At 40.2% G+C, this 24,584-nt stretch overlaps 1 protein-coding gene across 1 annotated transcript; it reads right to left on the bottom strand.

Moving 5' to 3' along the window:
• Positions 1 to 1,522: 1,522 nt before the first annotated feature.
• Positions 1,523 to 23,005, bottom strand: ACP5 (acid phosphatase 5, tartrate resistant). The gene is made up of 5 exons (XM_063449525.1): positions 22,794 to 23,005; positions 17,957 to 18,234; positions 13,447 to 13,574; positions 3,560 to 3,905; positions 1,523 to 2,612 (listed from the first exon to the last, which is right to left on the bottom strand). Exons 2-5 carry the CDS (start codon positions 18,224 to 18,226, stop codon positions 2,373 to 2,375), a joined length of 984 nt encoding a protein of 327 aa, XP_063305595.1. The 5' UTR covers positions 18,227 to 18,234; positions 22,794 to 23,005; the 3' UTR covers positions 1,523 to 2,372.
• Positions 23,006 to 24,584: the final 1,579 nt, after the last annotated feature.

Raw genomic sequence — 24,584 nt, 5'->3', positions numbered from 1 at the left:
CAAGTGGAAGGTCATTCTCTATATGTGCAAGGTACCGCTAGTTTCATATTGCCATTTACCGTTGCATCTCATGCCCTTACAGGATATTTTATTGGCTTTTAATTTATTTGAGTTCCCATTACCAGTTATACAAAACCCCATTCACCATGGTGCTTTTCTTCTACGGATGCCCAGTCCTAATTTGCCACACTCATGTACTTAGATCACATGTATAATTACATAAAGTTTTAAAAAAATCTTCTCCATTTCAGGCTTTGGAAAGAGCACGAATCAAACAAAATGGTTCATTCATTGCCCGTTTTGTGATACATCCATATGGGGTTTGAATTGCAGAATTCCGACAAACCGTTTATCAGACACAATTCGGATAAACTGGTTTGAGGCCCAATGCATACCTCTGTAATATGGTCACTACGGATATATGGAAACATTGTATCTTTGAAAGAACTGGAATATCTGAGAAGCATGACCAGCCAGTACTTACTCCCAAGCCAATCTAGGAATATGTTTTATAGCATCTACACAGAACTTGATACCGGAGAAACAGGGTTAGTCATTGCTTACTACCAAGCCAAATTTAAAGTGGCCCTGTTTGTTCCCTCCCCCCTCTTCCCCCCCGTATTCCCCTATATCTTAATGATTATACAGCCTCCCACTGCCACTTACCTCTATATATGTGTAATCCTTTTGCCATTTTGTGGGATTGATTTTACTAATGGACTGTGGGTAAATTAGAAACAGAACCTATCTTTAAAAGGGGACACTCCATTGCCCAAACAAATAATACATTCGTTTAGTAGATATAACCCAAGTGAAAAACTTGCATATCTAAAAATAGCTTGCAAAACCTGCAGTTTTCTTGTCTGCAGGTTATGCAAACCCTCCCCTTCTTCCCCCGCCCAGACTTTCTGTGGCTGTCCAATCCCAGACTTCCCAATGCAGCTCAAGGAGAAGTCTTTGCAAGGCAGCTGCTATAAGACGCACCTTTTTAGACAAACTTTTCAGCAAGCTTTAGGCAAAGAAATCAAAATACAAGTATCCAGTTATATAGAAGCAACTTTGATGTAGTTTATGTTTGGCGTTTAATTTATACACTCTTTACCTACTGTGAAAGACCTTTTCACTCAGATGATACTTTAGAATACTAGGTAGACTATTCCCCTCCATTCTTTAATAAGGAGCGTATTTTTCCCGATTGTATATTTCATGTACAACAACCATTGTTTTTCACTATACTATGAAGTGCTTGCAAATTGCCATTTGGTTCTTAATGTTTTTCCTCTGAAAGGTTAATTCACAAAGAAATTCTAAATTTCAAGTGAAACTAATTGAGCTAAAAAACACAGGAAAAATAAAAAAAAATAAACATTAAAAAAAAAAAGTCATTGTAACATTTATTTTTTTATTTCTTTATAAATTATGGGAAACACACACACACGTACCATGACAGACAAATTAACAGATCATGGAAACGGAGATTAAAATTTACTTTTTGCATTTAAACTAAGAGGTCAAAAAGACAACAGCAATAACCTAATACATCAGCAGAATCTAACATTTAAGAACCACGATTCAAGTATTAAAAACAATTCAGTACTTCAATGTTTCAGAAATGAAAATTCAGCGCATAAAATCTTAAATTTTCCTAAAAAAACTTTTTTTTTCCCCAATGAAATTATATAAAATTTACAACATTAAAACAGATAAGTGTGATTATGGAGGTTATTGATGTTTTCTGCACATTTTAATCACAGTAAGCAGAGAAAATTCAATAACTCCCAGAAATGTAAACATTAAAATGTAAACACAACATGATCATTTAAAAAGGGGGCTTATTAACTAAACGGTGTTCAGCAGATTGAAAAACGATCTTGCATTTAGACCAAATTAGATAAGCTGGGGAGAAAAAAAAAAAAAATCCAATTTGGCAGAATTGAATTTTCAGTCTTCCACAAAATGGTCATTTTTTTTTTCTCTACTTTACAGTTTTTGCCAATAAACCCTTCTTAATAAAACAAGATTATTAAAATCAAAAGCAGTATTTACATTCCCTGCTTAGCTTTTTCTTAAAGCAAATGAATGGCAAGACGTTAACGTAATAGTATTTACAGGTCAGAATATTCGTAGTCTAATCAAGAAAATTGTTAGTTGATTCATTACCATCAGACTGGGAGGTATAGGTTTGTATAAAAAAAAATATATATATAATAATAATCCTTGGTCACCAAATGTGTCTTGAAATACCACTCGTCCTGCACTTAATATTCCAAAAATACTATATTCGGTCAGTGCAGTCCATATAATTTTTCGGCTAAAATTTATAAAAAGGTGCATTTGTAAAAGTCAGTCTTGCATTTTAGAATTATTTCAGGTTACATGAAGCGAGGATGCAGGGTTGTCTGGAAGAGAGATTTGCCCCCTGGCTGTATGTATGTGATGCTCATTTCTTTAGGTGTTATTTGTACATAGACAAAACCCCCCATGTTTTCAAGCTCAGCTTCGTAGAATCGCAGATAGCCTTCTGGGACCTTGCCCTTGTGCTTCAGAGAGTGCTCCACAAAATTGCCGGCCCCACTAAGTACGTAGCCAATGCCAGCGTCATCCTGAAGATACTGCAAATGAGAACATTTTTACTTTAGCATTTTAATATTACCAGAATCTACTTTTCTAACTTTAAGTTATATTGTTGACTGGATAGGTCTTTTTAACACATGGTTATTCACCTCAGTCCAGCTGTTAAGGGAGTTTCTAGTTTTTTTTTTTTTAGACCCTAAAGGTTTCCATTGCAGGGTAAACACGCCTCTTGTGGCAGTCTTCCAGACAGCCAGTAGAAGTGTATCCATGTTGATAACAGAGTCGCAGCGTGACGTTTGAGGAGCTCAGCCAAGCAGGCAGATCGGCAGAACGATGTTAGTATTCCTAACACGATAGTGCTGCTTTAAGATATTGGCCTCAATCATGCTGTGTTTTTCCATTCATACTCAAAGTTTGCTTTTTTATTTTTTGCAGGTTTTTGCAACAATAACCCTGTACCTATAGACATGCACTCTCTTTTCACAATGCAACTTCCTTATTAGATGTGTTATTTAGGAGCTAGGCTGGTGGCATCATTCCATCCCCTAGCCAATTACTATCCTCTTTGTACCTCATACCTTCCAACATTCAAAGGTATGCAATCGAAAAAGTCCCACCCCAACACTGATCTCTTATAGGCTGAGCATGTACTCAGAACATGTCTAGTAAAGAAACTAGTTTGTGAAAAGAGGGAGCATGGCTAATGTTATGTTGCATAAAGCTGAAGGTTAAAAAAAAAAAAAAAAAAAAAAAACTAAAGAGATTCGAACAGGGAGATAAACACAGCACGATTATGAGGCCAAGGTTGGTGTGCAAAGTGTGGGTTTAAAACAGAAAGTTTCATGATATAAAGCTTTGTGTGCAAAAAGGACGTCAACACTAAGTTAGTTATGTTTGTGCAATCCCATTGCTGCCGGTCTCTTATTCTCTACAGAATAGAATATTTTGCCCAAAAAAACATTTGCTGGTGATTTTAGGTAGTTACCTGTAGGTTGTGGTCATGCCCACACAGGTAGGCAGTGACATTGTACTTTTTAAAAAGCGGTTCCACGTGTTTAATTAGGCAGTGGGTCGGCCCATGCTCTGCCACAGACCACACCGGGTAATGTCCAGCCACCAGCAAGTACTGCTCCTTGGATCCACGCAGTTTCTCCTCCAACCACTGTAGCTGCTCCACAGCCACCTTTTCATCCGCTGGGCCCTCTGGTTGCCCCAAGAGGAAATCATCGGAGTTCCCACATAAAGTCACAGTGTCTATGAGCAGGAGTCGGACTGACACATTGGTGCTTGGGATTGTGAACGACAGATCATAGTATAAATTAGGATACTTCCTGCAAAGGAAAACATCACAGGAGTTAGAGTATTAAGAGTCTTAGGAAGCAAGTGTGTTCAAAATCACAGCAGGTCTAATCGTCCCCTTCTTAGAGTAACATACAAAGCTACTCCAATCCATCCACACCTGGGGTGTCAAAAAGGTAGATCCCCAGATGAGGTACAACTACAGCTTATATGATGCTTTTCCATTCTAACGGCATGCAAAGCATCATGGGAGTTGTAGTTCTACAAGATCTTGGGATCTATCTTTTGGGCACCCATGATCTACACTATTCTGTTGGCTGTGTGCGTGCATAGTGGTAATGGTTGTGTCACTGTTATCACAATGTTGTCCTTTATTCTTTTTACACAGCTTCCTACACAACACAAACATAGCCACACAACGAGGATAATCCCAGTCAATCATATTGTGACTTTGTGTCCAGTCACCCTTGAGTAGGCAAAATCCAGCATAGGCATCTACTACCTGTAGGGGTCACTGTTCACCAAATTAAATGCATCAACTTCCTTGTCCCCTTTATTGCAGAAGTTGAGTGTTTCCTTAAAGTCCCTGCTGCCAAATACTGGTAGTTGTATTTTAGGAAAGCTAACATCTTGGGCCTGGAATGTTTGGTTGGGATATGACATCCAACAGAACTGAGTGGATGTCCAGCAAGAGAAGGCCAATTGTTTTGCAACCTAACCGATTCTTGGTCGTCAGCAAATATGTATAGATGCCTTCTGAAAAGACTTGTGAATTCCACGGAGGAGTTGTACAACTGTATGTCTCTATAATGTTCCGTATTTGCCTGGAACGGTGCTGTGTTTAGATTGATGTTGAAATATTGCCTTATCTGCTCTCGAGTCATCTAGCTAATTCACATAGAATAGCTGCAATTCCTATATCTCAGCTCACTAGAACAATATAGATCAGGGCACACCTGGTGGGCTCTACAGTAGGCAGCTTTATTATAAATTGCAGAACAAAAACAAAGCTTCAGCTCCTTGCTAAAGGCTCCAAGGAGCTGAAATGTTTTTCTTCTGCACTTTTGAAGAAACCACCAGGTGTTCCCTGATCTACATTGTTCTAGTGAATCTTTCCTGGATCTGTCTGGAGCACCCTGGTGGGAGTACTCCCTGGATAGTGCGTGCATAACCTTTGCAAGTGCCCGTGGCAGGGCACCCTTTACATTTTGTATTTGTCTGTGTATGTTGTACTTTCAGAGGAGAGATGCTGGTGGTGTTGGGGACATGGGGGGGGGGGGGGGGTTACTGGAAGCAGCTTTGGGGTTAAATTGAGTCCAAACTCCTTTACAAATCCACAAGCAAGGTATGGAGGAATGGAAACTTAAGCAAGTGTAATGTATACATGGTTTCTTCATTTACAATAAAATGATGCAAATTTGTGTGAGATTGTTTCTTAAATATATCAAGATTTGCACGTGGCGTAGGCAGCTCTTGTACTGAGAGAAACGTTGCGGCTGTGGGTAAATTTCTAAATCACATGTGTTGAATTGACAGTTTCATTATATACATTGATTTCTAAAAAAAAAAAAAAAAAAAAACCACACACCTTGTTAACCCCTTAAGGACACATGACATGTGTGACATGTATTGATTCCCTTTTATTCCAGAAGTTTGGTCCTTAAGGGGTTAAAAAGGCAGTGTAATCCGTACACACATAAGCTCGGGTTAAATCTGAATGTATATTTCAAAATGCTGCGCAAGTTACAGCTCTGATCCCCTGCCTGCTGGTTACATTAGGTACCTGTACCTCGCTTAAATCAAGGAAAAAAGAGAAAGGGGGAAAGGGAAAAGGAAAAGAAGAAAAAAAAAAAGAGGAAAGGAAAGATCTTTATAAACATATATATTAACCAAGGACAAGTCTAATGCAATCAGAACTTGCATACCTGTTGACTCATAATGCAAATGTAGGGGTACTAACCTATGCAATGATCCCTTTTTGTAACGATTAACGCTATGTCAAAAATACCAAACCGATAAACACAGAATGTCAAAAAAAAAAAAAAAAGTTAACCCATGAGTAACTAAGCATTTAGTATATATGACTAAATATAGCACTATGATTTCAAGCAAAATTGTTTTAGACAGCATGTATAACCTGATTGTTACTGGTATTCTGTTATGCCTGTCGATGTTTACTCTTGAATTTCTTATAAAAAAAAAAAAAAAAAAAAGTGCAATGTATCTTGAATCTGACACCAAAATGTCACCAATTGTCGACTACTACAACATTCTTTGTCAGTATTGAAACTTGTAATCATCTATGCACTTTCAAAAATAAAGTCAGGCAATCAGGCTGGCCGGTGCGCGAGGGAGCACTCTCCCCTGAGTGCTTCCCCTTCAGCTCCCTCGCGCGCCGCTTACTGATACCGGCGCCGGAAGATGACGTCATCTTCCGGCTCCAGTATCAGTGTTGTGCGCGAGGGAGCTGAAGAGGAAGCACTCAGGGGAGAGTGCTCCCTCGCGCACCGGCCAGCCTGACTGCCCGCCGGGTGTAAGCAGGGCCAGCCTCGGGGGGCCCGGAGGTGGCCGGCTCCTGGGCCCCCCTGGAGAAGAGGCTGGCCCAGAGTGTACATACCGGGTCGCAGGGGCGGCCGGGCCCCCTGGTGGGCCGGGCCCGGTCGCAGCCGCGACCCTGGTATGTACGCCACTGGTCACCAGTACTGTGTACAGTACTCCAAGTGAGGTCTCACCAGTGTTCTGTACAATGGCATGTGCACTTCCCTCTTTCTACTGCTAATACCTCTCCCTATACAACCAAGCATTCTGCTAGCATTTCCTGCTCCTCTATTACATTGTCTGCCTACCTTTAAGTCATCAGAAATAATCACCCCTAAATCCCTTTCCTCAGATGTTGAGGTTAGGACTCTATCAAATATCCTGTACTCTGCCCTTGGGTTTTTACGTCCAAGATGCATTATCTTGCACTTATCCACATTAAATGTCAGTTGCCACAACTCTGACCATTTTTCTAGTCTACCTAAATCATTTGCCATTTGGCTTATCCCTCCTGGAACATCAACCCTGTTACATATCTTAGTATCATCCGCAAAAAAGACACACCTTACCATCAAGACCTTCTGCAATATCACTAATAAAAATATTAAAGAGAATGGGTCCAAGTACAGATCCCTGAGGTACCCCACTGGTGACAAGCCCAAGCTTCGAATATACTCCATTGACTACAACCCTCTGTTGCCTGTCACTCCGCCACTGCCTTACCCATTCAACAATATTGGAATCCAAACTCAAAGATTGTAGTTTATTGATAAGCCTTCTATGTGCAACAGTGTCAAAAGCCTTACTGAAATCTAGGTAAGCAATGTCTACTGCACCACCCTGATCTATTATTTTAGTTACCCAATCAAAAAAAATCAATAAGATTAGTTTGGCATAATCTCCCTGAAGTAAACCCATGTTGTCTCTGATCTTGAAATCCATGTGGTTTTAGATGTTCAACAATCCTATCCTTTAACATGGTTTCCATCACTTTCCCCACTACTGAAGTAAGGCTTACTAGCCTATAGTTGCCCGACTCCTCCCTATTACCTTTCTTGTGAATGGGCACAACATTTGCCAACTTCCAATCTTCTGGGACTACTCCTGTTAACAATGATTGGTTAAATAAATCTGTTAATGGTTTTGCTAGTACACCACTAAGCTCTTAATAGATTTTTGGTGTATTCCATCAGGTCCCATTGACTTATTTGTCTTTACTTTTGACAGTTGAAATAGAACCTCTTCCTATGTAAACTCACGTGTAATAAATGACTCATTTATCCTTTTTCTTAACGGAGATCCCTTTCCTTCATTTTCATCTGCAAATACCGAACAAATATATTCATTGAGGCAGTCAGCTAGACCTTTATCCTCATCTACATACCTTCCTTCTTTTGTTTTTAATCTAACTAATCCTTGTTTTACTTTTCTTTTCTCATTTGTGTATCTAAAAAAAAGTTTTGTCCCCCTTTCTTACTGACTGTGCTATTTTCTCTTCTGTGTGTGATTTGGAAGCTCTTATAACTTGCTTAGCCTCTTTCTGCCTAAACTTATAGGTCATTCTGTCTTCCTCACTCTGTTTTTGTTTTATAATTACTAAATGCTAACTTTTTGTTTTTTACTATTTTGGCCACATCTGCGGAGTACCACAGTGGTTTCTTGAATTTTTTGCTTTTACTGACAAGCCTAATGCAATTTTCTGTTGCCTTCAGTAGTGCAACTTTTAAATAATCCCATTTCTCTTGGACTCCATTTAAATTGCTCCAGTCTAATAATGACTCCTTTACACATATTCTAATTTTAGAAAAGTCTGTTTTTCTAAAGTCTAAAACTTTTGTTTTTGTGTGGTGTGACTCAGTCACTGTTATAATATTAAACCACACTGACTTATGATCACTGGATCCTAAACTTTCACCTACAGTAATATCGGATACCAAATCTCCATTTGTTAACACTAAATCTAGTATGGCCTCTTTACGAGTCGGCTCCTCAACGACTTGTTTTAGAGACAATCCCAGTAGGGAGTTTAGAATATGTGTGCTCCTGGCACAAGTAGCTATTTTTGTTTTCCAATTTACATCAGGAAGATTAAAGTCACCCATGATGATAACTTCCCCCTTCATTGTCATTTTAGCCATTTCTTCAACTAGTAGATTATCTAACTCTTCAATTTGTCCTGGGGGCCTATAAATAACACCTACACGAGTTACTGTGTGATTACCAAATTCTAACGTAACCCAAACGGACTCTATGTTCGCCTCACTAACCTTTATTAGGCTAGATTTTATGCTATCCTTCACATACAAGGCCACCTTTCTTGCCTTCCCTGTCTTTTCTATATAAAGAGTACCCTGGTATTGCTATGTCCCAGTCATTTTTCTCATTATACAATGTCTCAGTAACAGCGACTAAATCTACACTATCAGTTGGCATTATTGCCACAAGTTCATGGATCTTATTCCCTAGACTGCGAGCATTTGTAGACATGACTCTAAGCTTATCATTTTTTAACACACTTGCTACAGGCACCTTCTGTCCTTGTTTTGGGGGACAATTGGATTGATGTTTTATCACCCTTTTGCCCCCCCCCCCCCTTCTAGTTTAAATACATCCTAGCAAAACCTCTGAACTGCTCACTGAGCACATTTGTTCCCTTTTGAGAAAGATGCAAACCATCTTTTTTGTACAGTTTATTTCCATTCCAAACAGAGCTACCATGAGAAATAAAGACAAATCCTTGCTCCCGACACCATTCACCAAGCCACAAGTTAAAGTCCCTAATACGCATCCACCTGTCATTCTGAGTGTTATGCACAGGCAGAACTTCAGAGAATGACAGTGTGGAAGCAACCTGTCAAAGTGGTTATGGTGCCTACTCTGTTCCTTTAAAAACATTAAAAAATTATTATTTAAAAACCAGACAAATTCTTGGGGTTTTTCCTCAGAGTTTAAAACATAATCAATATTTAGAATACATGCTCAATGTTGATAGCAGGGCAACAGCCATAGAACAGTGACAAGATTGATCAAAACAACGGCGGATCTGCTGTATCTTCCATGCACAGGGGACTGCTCTGGTGGATCAGTCTGATATGCAAACTGTATAGGTGCCTTCATTAAAGGGACACTATAGTCACCTGAGCAACTTTAGCTTGATGAAGCAGTTTTGGTGTATAGAACATGCCCCTGCAGCCACACTGCTCAATCCTCTGCCATTTAGGAGTTAAATCCCTTTGTTTATGAACCCTAGTCACACCTCCCTGCATGTGACTGGCACAGCCTTCCATAAACACTTCCTGTAAAGAGAGCCCTATTTAGGCTTTCTTTATTGCAAGTTCTGTTTAATTAAGATTTTCTTATTCCCTGCTATGTTAATAGCTTGCTAGACCCTGCAAGAGCCTCCTGTATGTGATTAAAGTTCAATTTAGAGATTGAGATACAATTATTTAAGGTAAATTACATCTGTTTGAAAGTGAAAGCAGTTTTTTTTTTCATGCAGGCTCTGTCAATCATAGTCAGGGGAGGTGTGGCTAGGGCTGCATAAACAGAAACAAAGTGATTTAACTCCTAAATGGCAGTGAATTGAGCAGTGAAATTGCAGGGGAATGATCTATACACTAAAACTGCTTTATTTAGCTGAAGTAATTTAGGTGACTATAGTGTTCCATTAATGACTCACACTGGCCAAATCTCATTTGGAACTAGTTAATAAGAAGATTAGTACAGACTAGTGAAAAACAAGCCCAGTACCAATCCTATTACCCTTATTAAAGTACTAGTCCAACATAGGAATAAGAAAACCTTAAAAAATGATAATTAACAACTTTATTAAATCCCTATGAGGATGATACAAAAACATCACAAAAATGTGATGAAGTGAAAAAATTGAAAATAAATAAAATTGGCCAAGCAGATGGGTCTTATAGAGATAGTCAGAATAATTTCCCAGCCTGGAAATAGACTAGAAAGCAGGTGAATGTAACCTGATGCTATGTTGCAAAATTGCATACAAATGAAAGCACCCAGCTAAGTCTTATGAGCTGCTGGGGGCTAGGAAAGTCTGATATAGTATCCAATATAGAACAATAAATGTAGATAAAGAACAGCAGACTGATCCTAAGGCAGTGTAATGGATTATAGGCACAACTTGTAGAGTGAAGAAGGCCCTGTATGGTGTTAACCAGTGACTGTCTTATTAATCAACTTAACTAATCGTTAAGAAACCATAGAAAGGGGGCGGAGCCAACTGCCGAACCGACAGGTCGCAAGCACAGGGAGCTCCCGGCGAAATTGCACTAAAAGAACCCAAAATCCGAAATATCACCCCCCAAAAGCAAAGCAAAGCAGACCAGCCACCTGAGAAAGCAGTGGTCATGGGCAGAAAGAGCAAGAAACCGAAACCTGATCCGCCCCGACAGGGCACCAGCATAGGAGATCTGTGGAGGCGAGCACATGGCGCCCCAGAGCCTGTCATGGCCGCTTACATGGACGGCTTTGAGGATTCAGACAACTTGCTCTCAGAACCGGACGAGATCTGCCTGCCCACGAAGCGGGCACCGGAGAAACCTACCGTGAAACCTGCTACACAGCCCGACACAGCTCCGGTCACGAAATCCGAAATGAAGGAGCTGCTGGCAGAACTCCGACGAAACTTCCAGGAGGACGTCGCAGACATGCGGAGGGACTTGAAAGGCCTCACCGACCGCGTGGCAACTGTGGAGCACGACTCCCACACGCACACTAAGCAGATAGCCTCACTCCAGCAGGAGACAAAACTGTTGCAACAACAGCAAGCAAAGGTGGAGCAGGCCATGGCAGCAATGGAGGACTCCAGACGGGCCCAGAACCTCAAGGTAAGGGGCATAACCGAATCTGTCCCTGAGGCTGAACTCCCCCACCTAGTGAGGCGTCTGGTGAGCACAATATTACCGCCAAAGCAGGCCAAAGGAGTGGGTTTTGAGGGCATATTTAGGATACCTAAGCCACCCACGGCCCCACCAACAGCAACCAGGGACCTAATCATTAAATTCCACAAGCGTCAGGACAAAGCATCCATAATGGCCGCCATCCGAAATACCACGCCGATCGCCTTCGAGGACATGACTTTATCATTTTACTCTGACCTATCCCGGGGAACTATGGCCTGGCGCTCTACCCTGAAGCCTTTCACCACTCTGCTCCGTGAGAGCGACATCCACTACAGATGGCGCTCACCCTGCAAACTCCAAGTCCTGAATGGAGAGGTCACACATCTAGTAGCGGACTTACAGGAGGCTGAAGCCCTTCTACCCACTCTGGGCCTACCTGTGGACGCCATGCGGCGACAGCACACGACCCACAAGCCTCACAGATGGAATCCTGCCACCTCCGAACCCTTCGTTCCAGGCGGACCCGTCCGCACTATGCAGACTGTCACCACCACCTGAATCCTTTGGGAGAGAACTGCCCAACCACTAATGCTGCTCATGATACAACTGCCTTACTGTTCGCATTTACCTGTCTCTTATGCTTTAATGCTTTAATTCATTAATATTTCCAGTTTGCATTTCCATACATGTACTTAGTGTAAAATATTAAGATATAAGCGAATGGTCAGGGGGAAGAGTCCCAGAGACACACCTGCCATAGAGGATCCAGTATACACTATAAACCATACCTTCGACTTTGTAAGCGCGGCCCCATAGCACATATAAACCGAGCCCATAAGCCACTACACAACTACACCTCAGCGTAGAATAAAGTAGAACGACAGCGCAACAGACCCCTCACGGTAAACCAAATACCTCATATGAACCGGTAGCTACAGACTCACATTTTTTAGTTTTGCTTTTGTTTTCCTGCTTATATGGGCCTAGCCTGCTTAGCCTAGTTAAAAACACACAAAATTGACTCACGAGGTGGTTAGCGAGAAAAGAATAATAACCTTATTATGGCCCGCACACTGGGCCAGTGTAACCACTTTATAATCCGTAGGGCTATGGACCTTATCTTGTTGTTAATTTGTTGCTAATATGCTTTACATTTCGGACTAACCTGTTATTCAAGTAATCAATATTTAAAAATGTGCCGGCACCCTTATGCCATAGTAGTTCAATTAATGTGCCTGTTCTATACTACATAACTACAACTGTACTGTACTCATGCATGTTCCGCTGGCTTGAGACAGCTATTGTGGCTGAACAAGCCGATTGTTAAACAATGCACAACAAAAATAAAGAATTCAAAAAAAAAAAAAAAAAAAAAAAGAAACCATAGAAAGAAAAAGAAATTTGAATATATGGGGTAATCCAAAGCAGTAAACCCCAGGCTGAGAAACTAGAACAGTTGGGAAACCGACAATTGAATAAGACATTTCCCCTAGTGTAATATCCCTTATGGTCAAGTGCTCAGAGCCAATATAATAATATATAGATGACAGACAAGTATGCAGACCTAAATTGGTCCGCTCATAAGTGAAGAAACAAGTAGTCCCATATAGGATACACCATGAAGATACAGAGATTAAAAATAGTATAGAAAAGATACCCCCCCAAAATCTGTAAATAACTGCTTCAGGGTAACCCCTCATAAACTAGATATATATAGCCAGTGTGAAATAAGCTAAACACTGCTGCTTCAAAGCAGCCTATCATCTACCTAAAATAGCCAATACTAACGCATCTACTACTGCCTAAAAACAGAAACTGCCTATTTGCCAGGGAGATCGTTAAGATTTATAGTAATAGCAAGTTGCTAAGGCATACAAAAGCTGACCAGTGGAGCGTCTGCTCGACGCGCGTTTCGGTGCCGATATGCGCCTTTGTCAAGAGCGGTCTATGTTGAGTTATGCCCTAATTACTCCACAACCATTATGGACTTAGTGTTAGATTCTCTTTCATCGTGTTTGTAGATTTATCATTTAGAACTAGACTGGGCACTAGTCACAGGGGAGGGGACAATACAGGTTTGTCTGTTCTCAAGGTTACCACACATTGAGTTTCAGCTTATTATGAAACCAGTACAGATAGATAGAAAGATAGATCGAACAAGGCTTACCAGCGAGGGGACACCTTGGAGTACGCAATCTGAGCCGACACATTCCCATTGTGATCGTGATTTCCTGCAGTTATGTACCATGGTACATTCTTGAGCGAATCAGCATTGAAAACAGACTCATATGTACTCTGCATTAAAAAAAAATACATTAAAAAAAACAAAAAACACACTTACATGTCCTTGCTGGCAATGAAGAAAAAGTTATGAAGTGTAATCACATGCAGATCTTGGATAAAAGATGGATCGTGGAAAAGATGTGCTTAATATTATCAAAACTTACAGTGCTCTGTAGTGGTTATGGTGCCACAGGTTGCCTGGTAAATCCACCCCCACGGTTCCACCAGGCACTGCTTTCTGTCTCCACTACAGCGCAGCATTGCAGGGTGTAGCTCATTGTCCATATAATGAGCTGGACCTGCATGTTGTATAATCCTTCTCTCACCACCAAGACTTCCAATTGGTATCCATTTGAGAGAAATCCACTCTGCGTTGTGTTTGAATAGTGAATGTAATATCCCTGTGTCACCTCTTCCAAGAACCAACATATATCTTTATCCCCTTGTCCAGATAAATATATGACTAGCACTACTAAGGTATTCTACCCAATATTACAAATAAACAGCCAACACCATAGTTCTTACCAGAGAGAAATCTTTACTTAGAATCTGCCCAATTAAATATTACAGAAGAAGAATGTTACAGAGTTATAGTATTACAGAGTTACAATACATTCATAACCTCATACATTCCATCTAGCTAATAATATCGGCTACATTGTGTATGTGCTGTGAGATGTTGTGTGCAGCATGTGTGTCTTACCAAACCTAATCTAATGTGATGTCAGTATCTTCTATTTTTAAAGGAATTGGTTCCCATGTTGTAAATAGCAAATTCCTCAGCTCAATTGATATGTAAATGTGATTTACTTTTCCAAGGCCCAAAGTGTTGTCTATAGAAACATAGAAACATAGAATGTGACGGCAGATAAGAACCATTCGGCCCATCTAGTCTGCCCAGTTTTCTAAATACTTTAATTAGTCCCTGGCCTTATCTTATAGTTAGGATAGCCTTATGCCTATCCCACGCATGCTTAAACTCCTTTACTGTGTTAACCTCTACCACTTCAGCTGGAAGGCTATTCCATGCATCCACTACCCTCTCAGTAAAGGAATACTTCCTGATATTATTTTTAAACCTTTGTCCCTCTAATTTAAGACTATGTCCTCTTGTTGTGGTAGTTTTTCTTCTTTTAAATATAGTCTCCTCCTTTACTGTGTTGATTCCCTTTATGTATTTAAATGTTTCTATCATATCCCCCCTGTCTCGTCTTTCCTCCATGCTATACATGTTAAGATCCTTTAACCTTTCCTGGTAAGTTTTATCCTGCAATCCATGAACCAGTTTAGTAGCCCTTCTTTGAACTCTCTCTAAGGTATCAATATCCTTCTGAAGATAGGGTCTCCAGTACTGTGTACAGTACTCCAAGTGAGGTCTCACCAGTGTTCTGTACAATGGCATGAGCACTTCCCTCTTTCTACTGCTAATACCTCTCCCTATACAACCAAGCATTCTGCTAGCATTTCCTGCTGCTCTATTACATTGTCTGCCTACCTTTAAGTCATCAGAAATAATCACCCCTAAATGCCTTTCCTCAGATGTTGAGGTTAGGACTCTATCAAATATTCTGTACTCTGCCCTTGGGTTTTTACGTCCAAGATGCATTATCTTGCACTTATCCACATTAAATGTCAGTTGCCACAACTCTGACCATTTTTCTAGTCTACCTAAATCATTTTCCATTTGGCTTATCCCTCCTGGAACATCAACCCTGTTACATATCTTAGTATCATCCGCAAAAAGACACACCTTACCATCAAGACCTTCTGCAATATCACTAATAAAAATATTAAAGAGAATGGGTCCAAGTACAGATCCCTGAGGTACCCCACTGGTGACAAGCCCAAGCTTCGAATATACTCCATTGACTACAACCCTCTGTTGCCTGTCACTCAGCCACTGCCTTACCCATTCAACAATATTGGAATCCAAACTCAAAGATTGTAGTTTGTTGATAAGCCTTCTATGTGCAACAGTGTCAAAAGCCTTACTGAAATCGAGGTAAGCAATGTCTACTGCACCACCCTGATCTATAATTTTAGTTACCCAATCAAAAAAATCAATAAGATTAGTTTGGCATGATCTCCCTGAAGTAAACCCATGTTGTCTCTGATCTTGAAATCCATGTGTTTTTAGATGTTCAACAATCCTATCCTTTAACATGGTTTCCATCACTTTCCCCACTACTGAAGTTAGGCTTACTGGCCTATAGTTGCCCGACTCCTCCCTATTACCTTTCTTGTGAATGGGCACAACATTCGCTAACTTCCAATCTTCTGGGACTACTCCTGTTATCAATGATTGGTTAAATAAATCTGTTAATGGTTTTGCTAGTACACCACTAAGCTCTTTTAATAGCTTTGGGTGTATTCCATCAGGTCCCATTGACTTATGTCTTTACTTTTGACAGTTGAAATAGAACCTCTTCCTATGTAAACTCACGTTTAATAAATGACTCATTTATCCTTTTTCTTAACTGAGGTCCCTTTCCTTCATTTTCATCTGTAAATACCGAACAAAAATATTCATTGAGGCAGTCAGCTAGACCTTTATCCTCATCTACATACCTTCCTTCTTTTGTTTTTAATCTAACTAATCCTTGTTTTACTTTTCTTTTCTCATTTATGTATCTAAAAAAGGTTTTGTCCCCCTTTTTTACTGACTGTGCTATTTTCTCTTCTGTGTGTGATTTGGAAGCTCTTATAACTTGCTTAGCCTCTTTCTGCCTAATCTTATAGGTCATTCTGTCTTCCTCACTCTGGTTTTTTTTATAATTACTAAATGCTAACTTTTTGTTTTTTACTATTTTGGCTACATCTGTGGAGTACCACAGTGGTTTCTTGAATTTTTTGCTTTTACTGACAAGCCTAATGCAATTTTCTGTTGCCTTCAGTAGTGCAACTTTTAAATAATCCCATTTCTTTTGGACTCCATTTAAATTGCTCCAGTCTGATAATGACTCCTTTACACATATTCTAATTTTGGAAAAGTCTGTTTTTCTAAAGTCTAAAACTTTTGTTTTTGTGTGGTGTGACTCAGTCACTGTTCTTATATTAAACCACACTGACTGATGATCACTGTTATTTTGCTATCCTGTTATTTTATTTAAGTTTTAACTCTCCCAGCCATCCCTTTGCCTCTAACCTAAGGTGTGATTTCCTAGATAGAGACTCCTTTGAAGACCAGTTGATATGTAAATGTGATGGTGCTGTATCTTTCCAACTATCTAAACAGAAACTCCCTTTGAAGATAATTCCTGACCTTCCATACACACAGACTTAATCAAGCACATGTTAAACAGATATATATATTTTCCCCAACACTGCACTGCAAGGCTTAGCTCAGGAGAGCTAACAAGTTCCTGAACAGCGGTTTCAAACTCTCAATGGGCTATCGAGGAGACAGGACTGGCTTAGGGATCCCATTTGACAAATCAAAGCATTCTAAAATGGTTTGACTCCTTATTATGATTATAGTAGTGCTGTGAGCATCCGTTTAATCATGTTATTACACTTCAAACAAAATATAGCAGCATGACCATTTTAGTGATTTGAAGTGGTCGTGGTGGTAGGAGTCAGTATGTGCAGGGCTTCGGTTTGAAACACTGTACATATTGAGTTATTGGCAATTATGTGCCAGGGGCAAGTTGCACCCCCAGCACATATTACCTAGGCAGTCCAGAATTACCAAGATAGATCTCCACTCCCACACCCCCGCCTGCTTTCCCCCTCTGCCCTATTTTAAAATAAAAGTTAGTATTTTAAATGTAAATAAATAATTGATACCACTGATCCCGATTCTAATACCTGGTTCCTGTCTGGTGAAATGAGGTAAAATGAGGTCCTGGCCCCTCAGTGGGTTCGGTGGAGGCTTTTCTGAGGCACTCTTGCTTGCTGCATGTTTGTGAGTGCAATCTACTTAATGTACACACTTATGCCATCATACAGTGTCACGCTATGTTTTGCTAAGCTTTATATTTCAGATACAAAGCTGTATTCTGCTTTTTTTGTTCTGTTATTTTTGTGTTGTTTAAGATCACCACAAGGGAAGTGATCTTGGGAAGCTGTGATGAAAACATGTTTTATTGCCATTTTATGTTCACTACCCTGGGAGTTAGGAGCTGGCTCTCCCAATCTGGCCCCTTTCTCTCTGCTATGTCTCGTCCGTGTAACTCAGTGTTTATCTGCTCTCGCTGTCTCCCAGCGTTGCCATTATCAGAAGGTTCCAGTCCCACTAGTAAAAGGCCAGAGAGCCGGCCCCTCAAGACACATTGCTGTCGGATGGCCCCCTGGCGGTAGTTCCACCACTGATCTTAAACATAATTATAAAGATCTATCTTATGAGGTCATTTGAAATGGAGTGTGTGCATGCCAGGAGTACAAATCTTTGTCACCTTAAATCTGAAATCCGTTACATCTGTGATGCCATCATAGTAGAAATTGTCTCCAACAGAAAGAACAAAATCCGCACCCCATTTGGCCACAATTTTGCCCATCTCATCTGCAACCAGTGTTTCCTGCTTGGTGTAGTAGGGCGGCAAGGGGATGCCTCCCCAGTCACCAATTGTCACAAATCGAAGGGAAGGGAGAGGGTCCATTGGGTAAGTGGATGTCCCCTCAAAGAAGGATGACAGGAAGGTAAACAGGATAATTGTATTCTTCATTGTGCGACCTGGAAGAGGTAAAGGTTACATCAAAAGGAGATATTTGTAAGTTTGAACAAGAGCACTAAAATCTCTATCTGGGAAACACAGGGAGGTTTATGTCTCAAACCAGGAATTAGGGAGAAAATACAAGTGAATTTCAAGTTTTTGAATGAAGTCGAAATGCAGGTAAAAAAAAAAATATGTCAGAGTTGAAGATATTTTCAAATTCAACTATTATATTTTATAATTTGCCATTTACATCAATAAGATTTCCCACCAGACAAATTAAAAAAAATAATAGTCTTCCATGCACAAAATGCTGGACAATTTGCATGTGAATTAGTGTGGTTGAACACAGATGATATGATTTTGCTCCCCTAAACCCCTAGCCGCACTGTCACAATACTAGATAACAGCATGGGGGTGACAAATTTGTAGCACCTTGTGACACAACACGGTTTCCTACAAGGCAAAAACATTTAGGGTATTGTGTGCATGTTTGTCACCCTCTAACTACAAAAATTAAATGGTTCAAATATTCTTTGAAGGTAGTTCTTTAAATTGTAAAACCATTTTCATACACTTTGGGCGGAGGGGGAAGGAGGGTAGGGGGAGACTTATAGCAAAAAAACAGGGTTTTCCTTATCCTGACACTTCTTGGCACTGGGTGGACAAGCACCTCAACTCAGTGAAAGACTGCATTTTCCCTCCTGCAGTGAAACACCTACCACTCTCAGGTACTGACTGAAGCTGGAAGATACTCCACCTCCCGTATTGCTAACATTCTCATGTATTACTATAGATTTGTAGCCATTTTACCTGTAGTTTGTAATATTCTGTGCATGCAGTATGTACTATAGTCATTTAATGTTTCTGACCAATATTTCATGTAGACAGTTATTAATATTTTGGGTGATAGAATTTGGTTGCTAAACTTTTCAATAGTATAGAACACATGGATACTCTACCCTTCTCCCCCTCTTTTTTCCTCCCCAGTTGTAAATACCTCCATATAACTGTTCAACCCCATTCTCTGTTCTTCAGGCCTCACTCAACTCAGTGTAAGACTGCATTTTTTCTCCCCACTTCCCACCCACCCAGGCTCCCCCTAAATAGATAGCATGCTCCTCCAGCTGTTTGAGATTCTCACCCAATTACCTCTTCATTCCCCTAACATCTTACCAATAGCTGCTTCTCTGTTAACTCGTTCAGCCATCACCTCCAAACTTCCCATGCTACCTCTTGTCTCAAATCCCCATGGTATCCTTTAGATTGTTAGCTCACGGGCCATCTAGCCGAGCACTTTGTATAAAAGAGCTCCAATGGCTAGATATCAGCTTATGGGCAGGGCTCTCTTACCTCTTGTATTTGTCTGTGTATATTGTACGTTTCTCCACTAGTTGTACAGCGCTGCGGAATCTGTTGGCGCTTTATAAATAGCAATAATAAGTAAATAAAATAAGAAGTGTCAATCCCCTAGCCATCACCAGTGCGATCATCCTTAAACCTCAATGCTTTACTCTTGAGTATGTGCGAGAGTACAGCAGTGATGTCGGCTCCTGACGCTGCAGAAGAGGACCAGCCAGAAGAGGCTAGCGCCGTCTACTAGAGACTACTTCGGGTATTTTAAACTCAACTTTGCCTGCCCCTTGGGCCACCAGACGCCCTGCTGGAAAGTCACCGTCGGTGGTCTTTGCAAATTATTCAAAGTCCATAGACAGAGCCAGACCACGTTAAAGGATTACTCAAAAGTACCATGACAGCCTACTGTAGTCGTTATGATCCCAGGAGTACCATGGCACTGTTCCTTGGTAAGGGGGCAAACCATTTTACAGTGGTTCTGAGCGCAATCGGCTGACACCATCTGCCAATGAATGAATTGCAGTATCGTTAAAGCTATAGAAGCCAGATGTCATCTAGTCGGCATTCATTCAGGACTGGTTACTACATGGGTCCCACCGGCGGTCCTGAATGAATGCCGACTAGATGAAATCTGGCTTCTATAGCTCCAACGATACTGCAATTCATTCATTGGCGGATGGTGTCAGCCGATAGCGCTCAGTCAATGAAATGAGGGTCTGTGCATACTAACCTCCAGTCAGTAGCTGCAATATCTCAGTATGTGCAGCATTTCAAAATAAAATGCTGTGTTTACAGAGTCCTTCCACTATAAACTACTAAAAAAAAACTGGATTTAAAAAAAAAAAAAAAATGTTGACACAGATCGGTATTGCCTTCCTACACAGATTAAGAGGGCAGGGTTAAACCCAATTAGGGTTAATGATTCGAGAATGTTGCACCATTCCAGAATGGTCACATGACTGCTGACCACATAGGTTTTTATCAGCCAAACAATGGTCAAGTGACCAAAACCTGTGTTTGTTAGTCACATGCTGTCTATTTACAGAGAGGCGGTCACAACCTGCCTGTTGTGTAGTTAAGGGGAGGCATGGGTAGTTAGTATGGCTGCATGGGCTGTAAAAGCAGATTTGGTAGATGGAGGGTGTAACACAAATAGGAACATGGAAGGACCGGTCAGTTGGGTTTGGGGAAAATAAGAATTTGTCCTTGTTTAGAGGACATCCTGAAATACTTGAAAAGACTACTTAAAGCTAGTATTTTTTCAGTTTAAAGTTCTAATCTTGCATAATCCACCCAAATAAAGCAATCTGCTCTTCATACAGTGTAATAAAACACAATGATGGGATGTTAGTGCTCAATCCAAAGTAACATAAAACTACTATTTTGCTGCTTTCCCCAATGTATGTTGCAGGAAAAAAAATTAAGGAGATAATTTAAAAAGTACTCAAAGTGCAATTGGATGATGCGGTGCAAATAAACTACCAACGAAAATCAAGATAAATGAAAAAATAAAAATAAGGCATATATTGCACTCTTGAGAATCTTCAAAGTAATTTACAGGGACAATGCTTGTAGTTGCTTAAAAAGTTAGATTTATTTTCCTTGTACATTATTTTGTTTACTGCCTGGTGTAATTTTATTACCATTTTCCACAATAAATAAGCAACTCCAATGATTATCCCTGTTCATTACTTTGGAGATCCCCAAGAGTGCAATACATTCCTAATTTTCTGTTTATTTGGTGGGATGTTAGTGCCTTAGGGAAGGTGACTGCGTAGTTATTTGGACAAAGGTGGTCTAAGGAAATAGCCAGACCATCAGCACATATTAGAATCTCGAATAAAATAGCACAGTGTGTCTAGAAGATGGAATAACGGTACATCATTTTCTCATCTTGGGTCGATAAAGTAACTTTCTCTGACATTACAAATTTACTTCGCAAACAACAACCAGAATGATCGCAAGTGTCTTTACATCAATGTGCACTGGGAGCAATCGCTGTGATCGCAAGGTACACCTCTGTACCCTAGTGTGATCCTAAACATGCTATACATAAGTGCCATTATCAGAGGGAAGGCCCTCTGACTAAGAGGGGACAGGGACAGTATTTTTATTACCTAGATGTGAGAATCCGCAAGGTGTGAGGTAGCACCCCACAATACATACATACCCCTCGCCTTTACTCGTCACAGATTACAAGTGGTCTATGTTGCGTCCAGATGTAGAAGCATTAGACACAACTGTACGGAGTATAAATCTCAGTATTCGGTTATTACACACCAACTCCAGCTGTGTTGTGTACACATCACAGTGTACGAGCATTGCACGCCAACTCCAGCTGTACTGTGTAAACACGTCTCGCCATAAGAATGTGACAAACTTACTCCAGTATTCCATGTACATATACTGTGTTCTAGGAGAGAGTTACATAGACTATCTATACTGTGTACACATGTTGTGCGTTAGTAGATGCAGGGCTGGGGTGGTTAAGGTGTTACAATGTACAGGTTTATAATTATCTCCTATATTGTAAGCTGGTTTGAGCAGATCCCCCTTCAATTCTTTATTTGTCAATAAAAGTACTTGGTCAAGTATTTTACGGTAATACATACGCACTGTGTAACCGTAAAGCACTGCGGAATATGTCAACACCATAAAATAATAAACTGTGTGTACAAAGTGTGCCGGGTCTGTGAGAATAAGTGTATTAGCAGGAAACTTTGCTACAGGCAGATAGTTTATCTACTAGTTATCAGTGATGTGCAGGGTGTTAAGAAGTCAAGATTAACACACACACACAAACCCACAAAAGCAGATCTGATGTGTGAAGCGCTAATTAATATACTGTACAGTGGGGCTGACAAAAAGGTAAATCCCCAGCTATTGCAGAACTACAACTCCCATGATGCTTTGCCAGATGTAGCAATTAGAACATTGAAAAAAGGTTTCCATTTAGTTTGCCAAACCATGTTTTTATGCATGTGTAAAATGCATTCCCTAGGGCTGTAGGGTTTGGAGTCCAGCCCTGATATATGTATAGTTTTAAAGGGGGTCTCTAAATAAAATACTGATCTTAGAGCACTGGCTATATGCAGTGAAACTTAAATAAATAGATTTATGGTAAAGTACAACGAAAATACACAGTGCAGGCAGAGACTCCATCAGCCAAGTGAGAGGAGACATGTGGCTGGGGGGTGGGGGGGACATAGCCACCATTTCTTACCTTTTTAACAGCAAGCAGCCTTCTCTGAGTCTTGTCCTTTTCTCTCTGAGCCCTTTAGCCTGTAAAATACAACACAATGCCTGACCCCACACCCCTCCTCCTTCTCAAATTACTTCACTCAAACACCACAGCTTCCTGAAACCAAACCCCAGGTTAAAAAACAAACAGTGCTCTAACTTTACTGCTGGGACCTTAGTTTTACCAATTTAGAACCCCCAACACGAGACAACATTCTGCCACAAAGGATTATGGGTAAGCAATAAGCAGGAAGTGTAAAGTGAAAAAATAACACATTTTTAGGACTATTTAAAGTGAGAAATGACAGGAATTCAAAGTGAATTTCTAATTTTAGACCAATATAGCCGGGCCAGACGCATAGAAGGCTTAAAGACGTTTTCCCAATTCACCTGTTTTGGCCTTAAATTTCAAGCTCACTTTCACTTCCTGATAATTGACACTTTATTAAATAGCCCTGATAAGGTCATTTAAGGAATTGGACAAGAGTTGTGAAGAAATGTGGGTGTTCTACGGCTGCAACGTGCAATATATTATTTTATACAAAATAAATAAAATAGAAAAATCTGACGGTTACTCCAAATTATTGTATGGAAACACGAACACGCAGATGAATATGTAAATATACATACACTATATATATATATTACTATGCACCATGGGCTCAGGGTACACATACAGTGCTGAAACACAAGTCTAAACTAACCAGAATAACTCTCACAACCATTGTAACATGAGTTTGGGGCAGGATCACCCATGTTTTCCATTCGAACCTGCTCATTGACTCTGCATGAAAAGTGCTGCCCAGATGTATGTGGCTTTCACGTGCTGCATCAAGGCCTGTTCCAAATTATAATATCTTGATTATCTCCGGTAACATATGAATGCTGCATATTAGAGGGCCCGTGAGACTTGATAAGTTATTTGTGTCCAGGAAAACACGATGACTGGCAAATCTTTAACTTTCATGGGCTAAGCAGTTTGCTGATCTCCACAGAAGTGGGAGATAAGTGAAAAAAAACAAGGAATGGAAGGCCAGGTGTCTTAACCCCTTAAGGACGGAGGCAAGTTCTGACAAAACAAAACCTGGAATTTGCGCTGTATGTCTGTTCAACCATAATTTACTTCTTTCATATTAAGTGAACCCACACTTAAATATAATTTTGTTCAGGAGAAACAGGGCTTTCATTTCACATCATATATTTATATATGGAACACAATTTAATATAAATACAATCTAAAAGAAAATTGAGAAATTAAGAAATGTAGTTATTTTTCCAAGTTCTGCATGCCATTTGAATGTCATTATACAGTTAGCTATTACTGCAATAAAACACACATATTTATATTCTGTGATGTCCCACGAGTACAACGATGACCCCCATGTACATGTTTCATGGGATTTTGGAAAGTTACAACGTCAAACAAAGAATGTGCCCATTTCCGTTTTTACATATTGAAATGTTCCAGGTTGGTTTGCTGGGCCCATGTTGCCTTTGAGACCGTGTGGCAGCCCAGGAATAAGAATTACCCCCACGATGGCATGCTATTTGTAAAAGTACACAACCAAGGGTATGGAAAATGGGGTATGTCCAGTCTTTTTTAAAGCCATTTAGTCACAAACCCTGGACAAATTTAGTGTTCATTTTTTTTTTTTTTGCATTTTTTCCAATATAAACCTGCCGTTTAATAAATGATATTGTCATCGTACATTTTACTGCTCTAAAATACTCAAATTTGTGTTCAGCGATGTCTTACAAGTACTTACAAGAGTAC

Source organism: Pelobates fuscus, chromosome 3 (assembly GCF_036172605.1).
Source record: "Pelobates fuscus isolate aPelFus1 chromosome 3, aPelFus1.pri, whole genome shotgun sequence".
Lineage (NCBI taxonomy): Eukaryota > Metazoa > Chordata > Amphibia > Anura > Pelobatidae > Pelobates > Pelobates fuscus.
Note: the sequence above shows the minus strand (reverse complement) of the source record. Positions and strands in the feature narration are given on the sequence as shown.

Coding starts and splice junctions, on each gene's coding strand:
- ACP5 (XM_063449525.1), bottom strand. CDS start 18,226: ATGAAGAATACAATTATCCTGTTTACCTTCCTGTCATCCTTCTTTGAG. Junction 13,575..17,956: donor TAACGGATTTCAGATTTAAG/GTGACAAAGATT, acceptor TTTTTAATGCAG/AGTACATATGAGTCTGTTTT. Junction 3,906..13,446: donor TCCAAGGTGTCCCCTCGCTG/GTAAGCCTTGTT, acceptor TTTCCTTTGCAG/GAAGTATCCTAATTTATACT.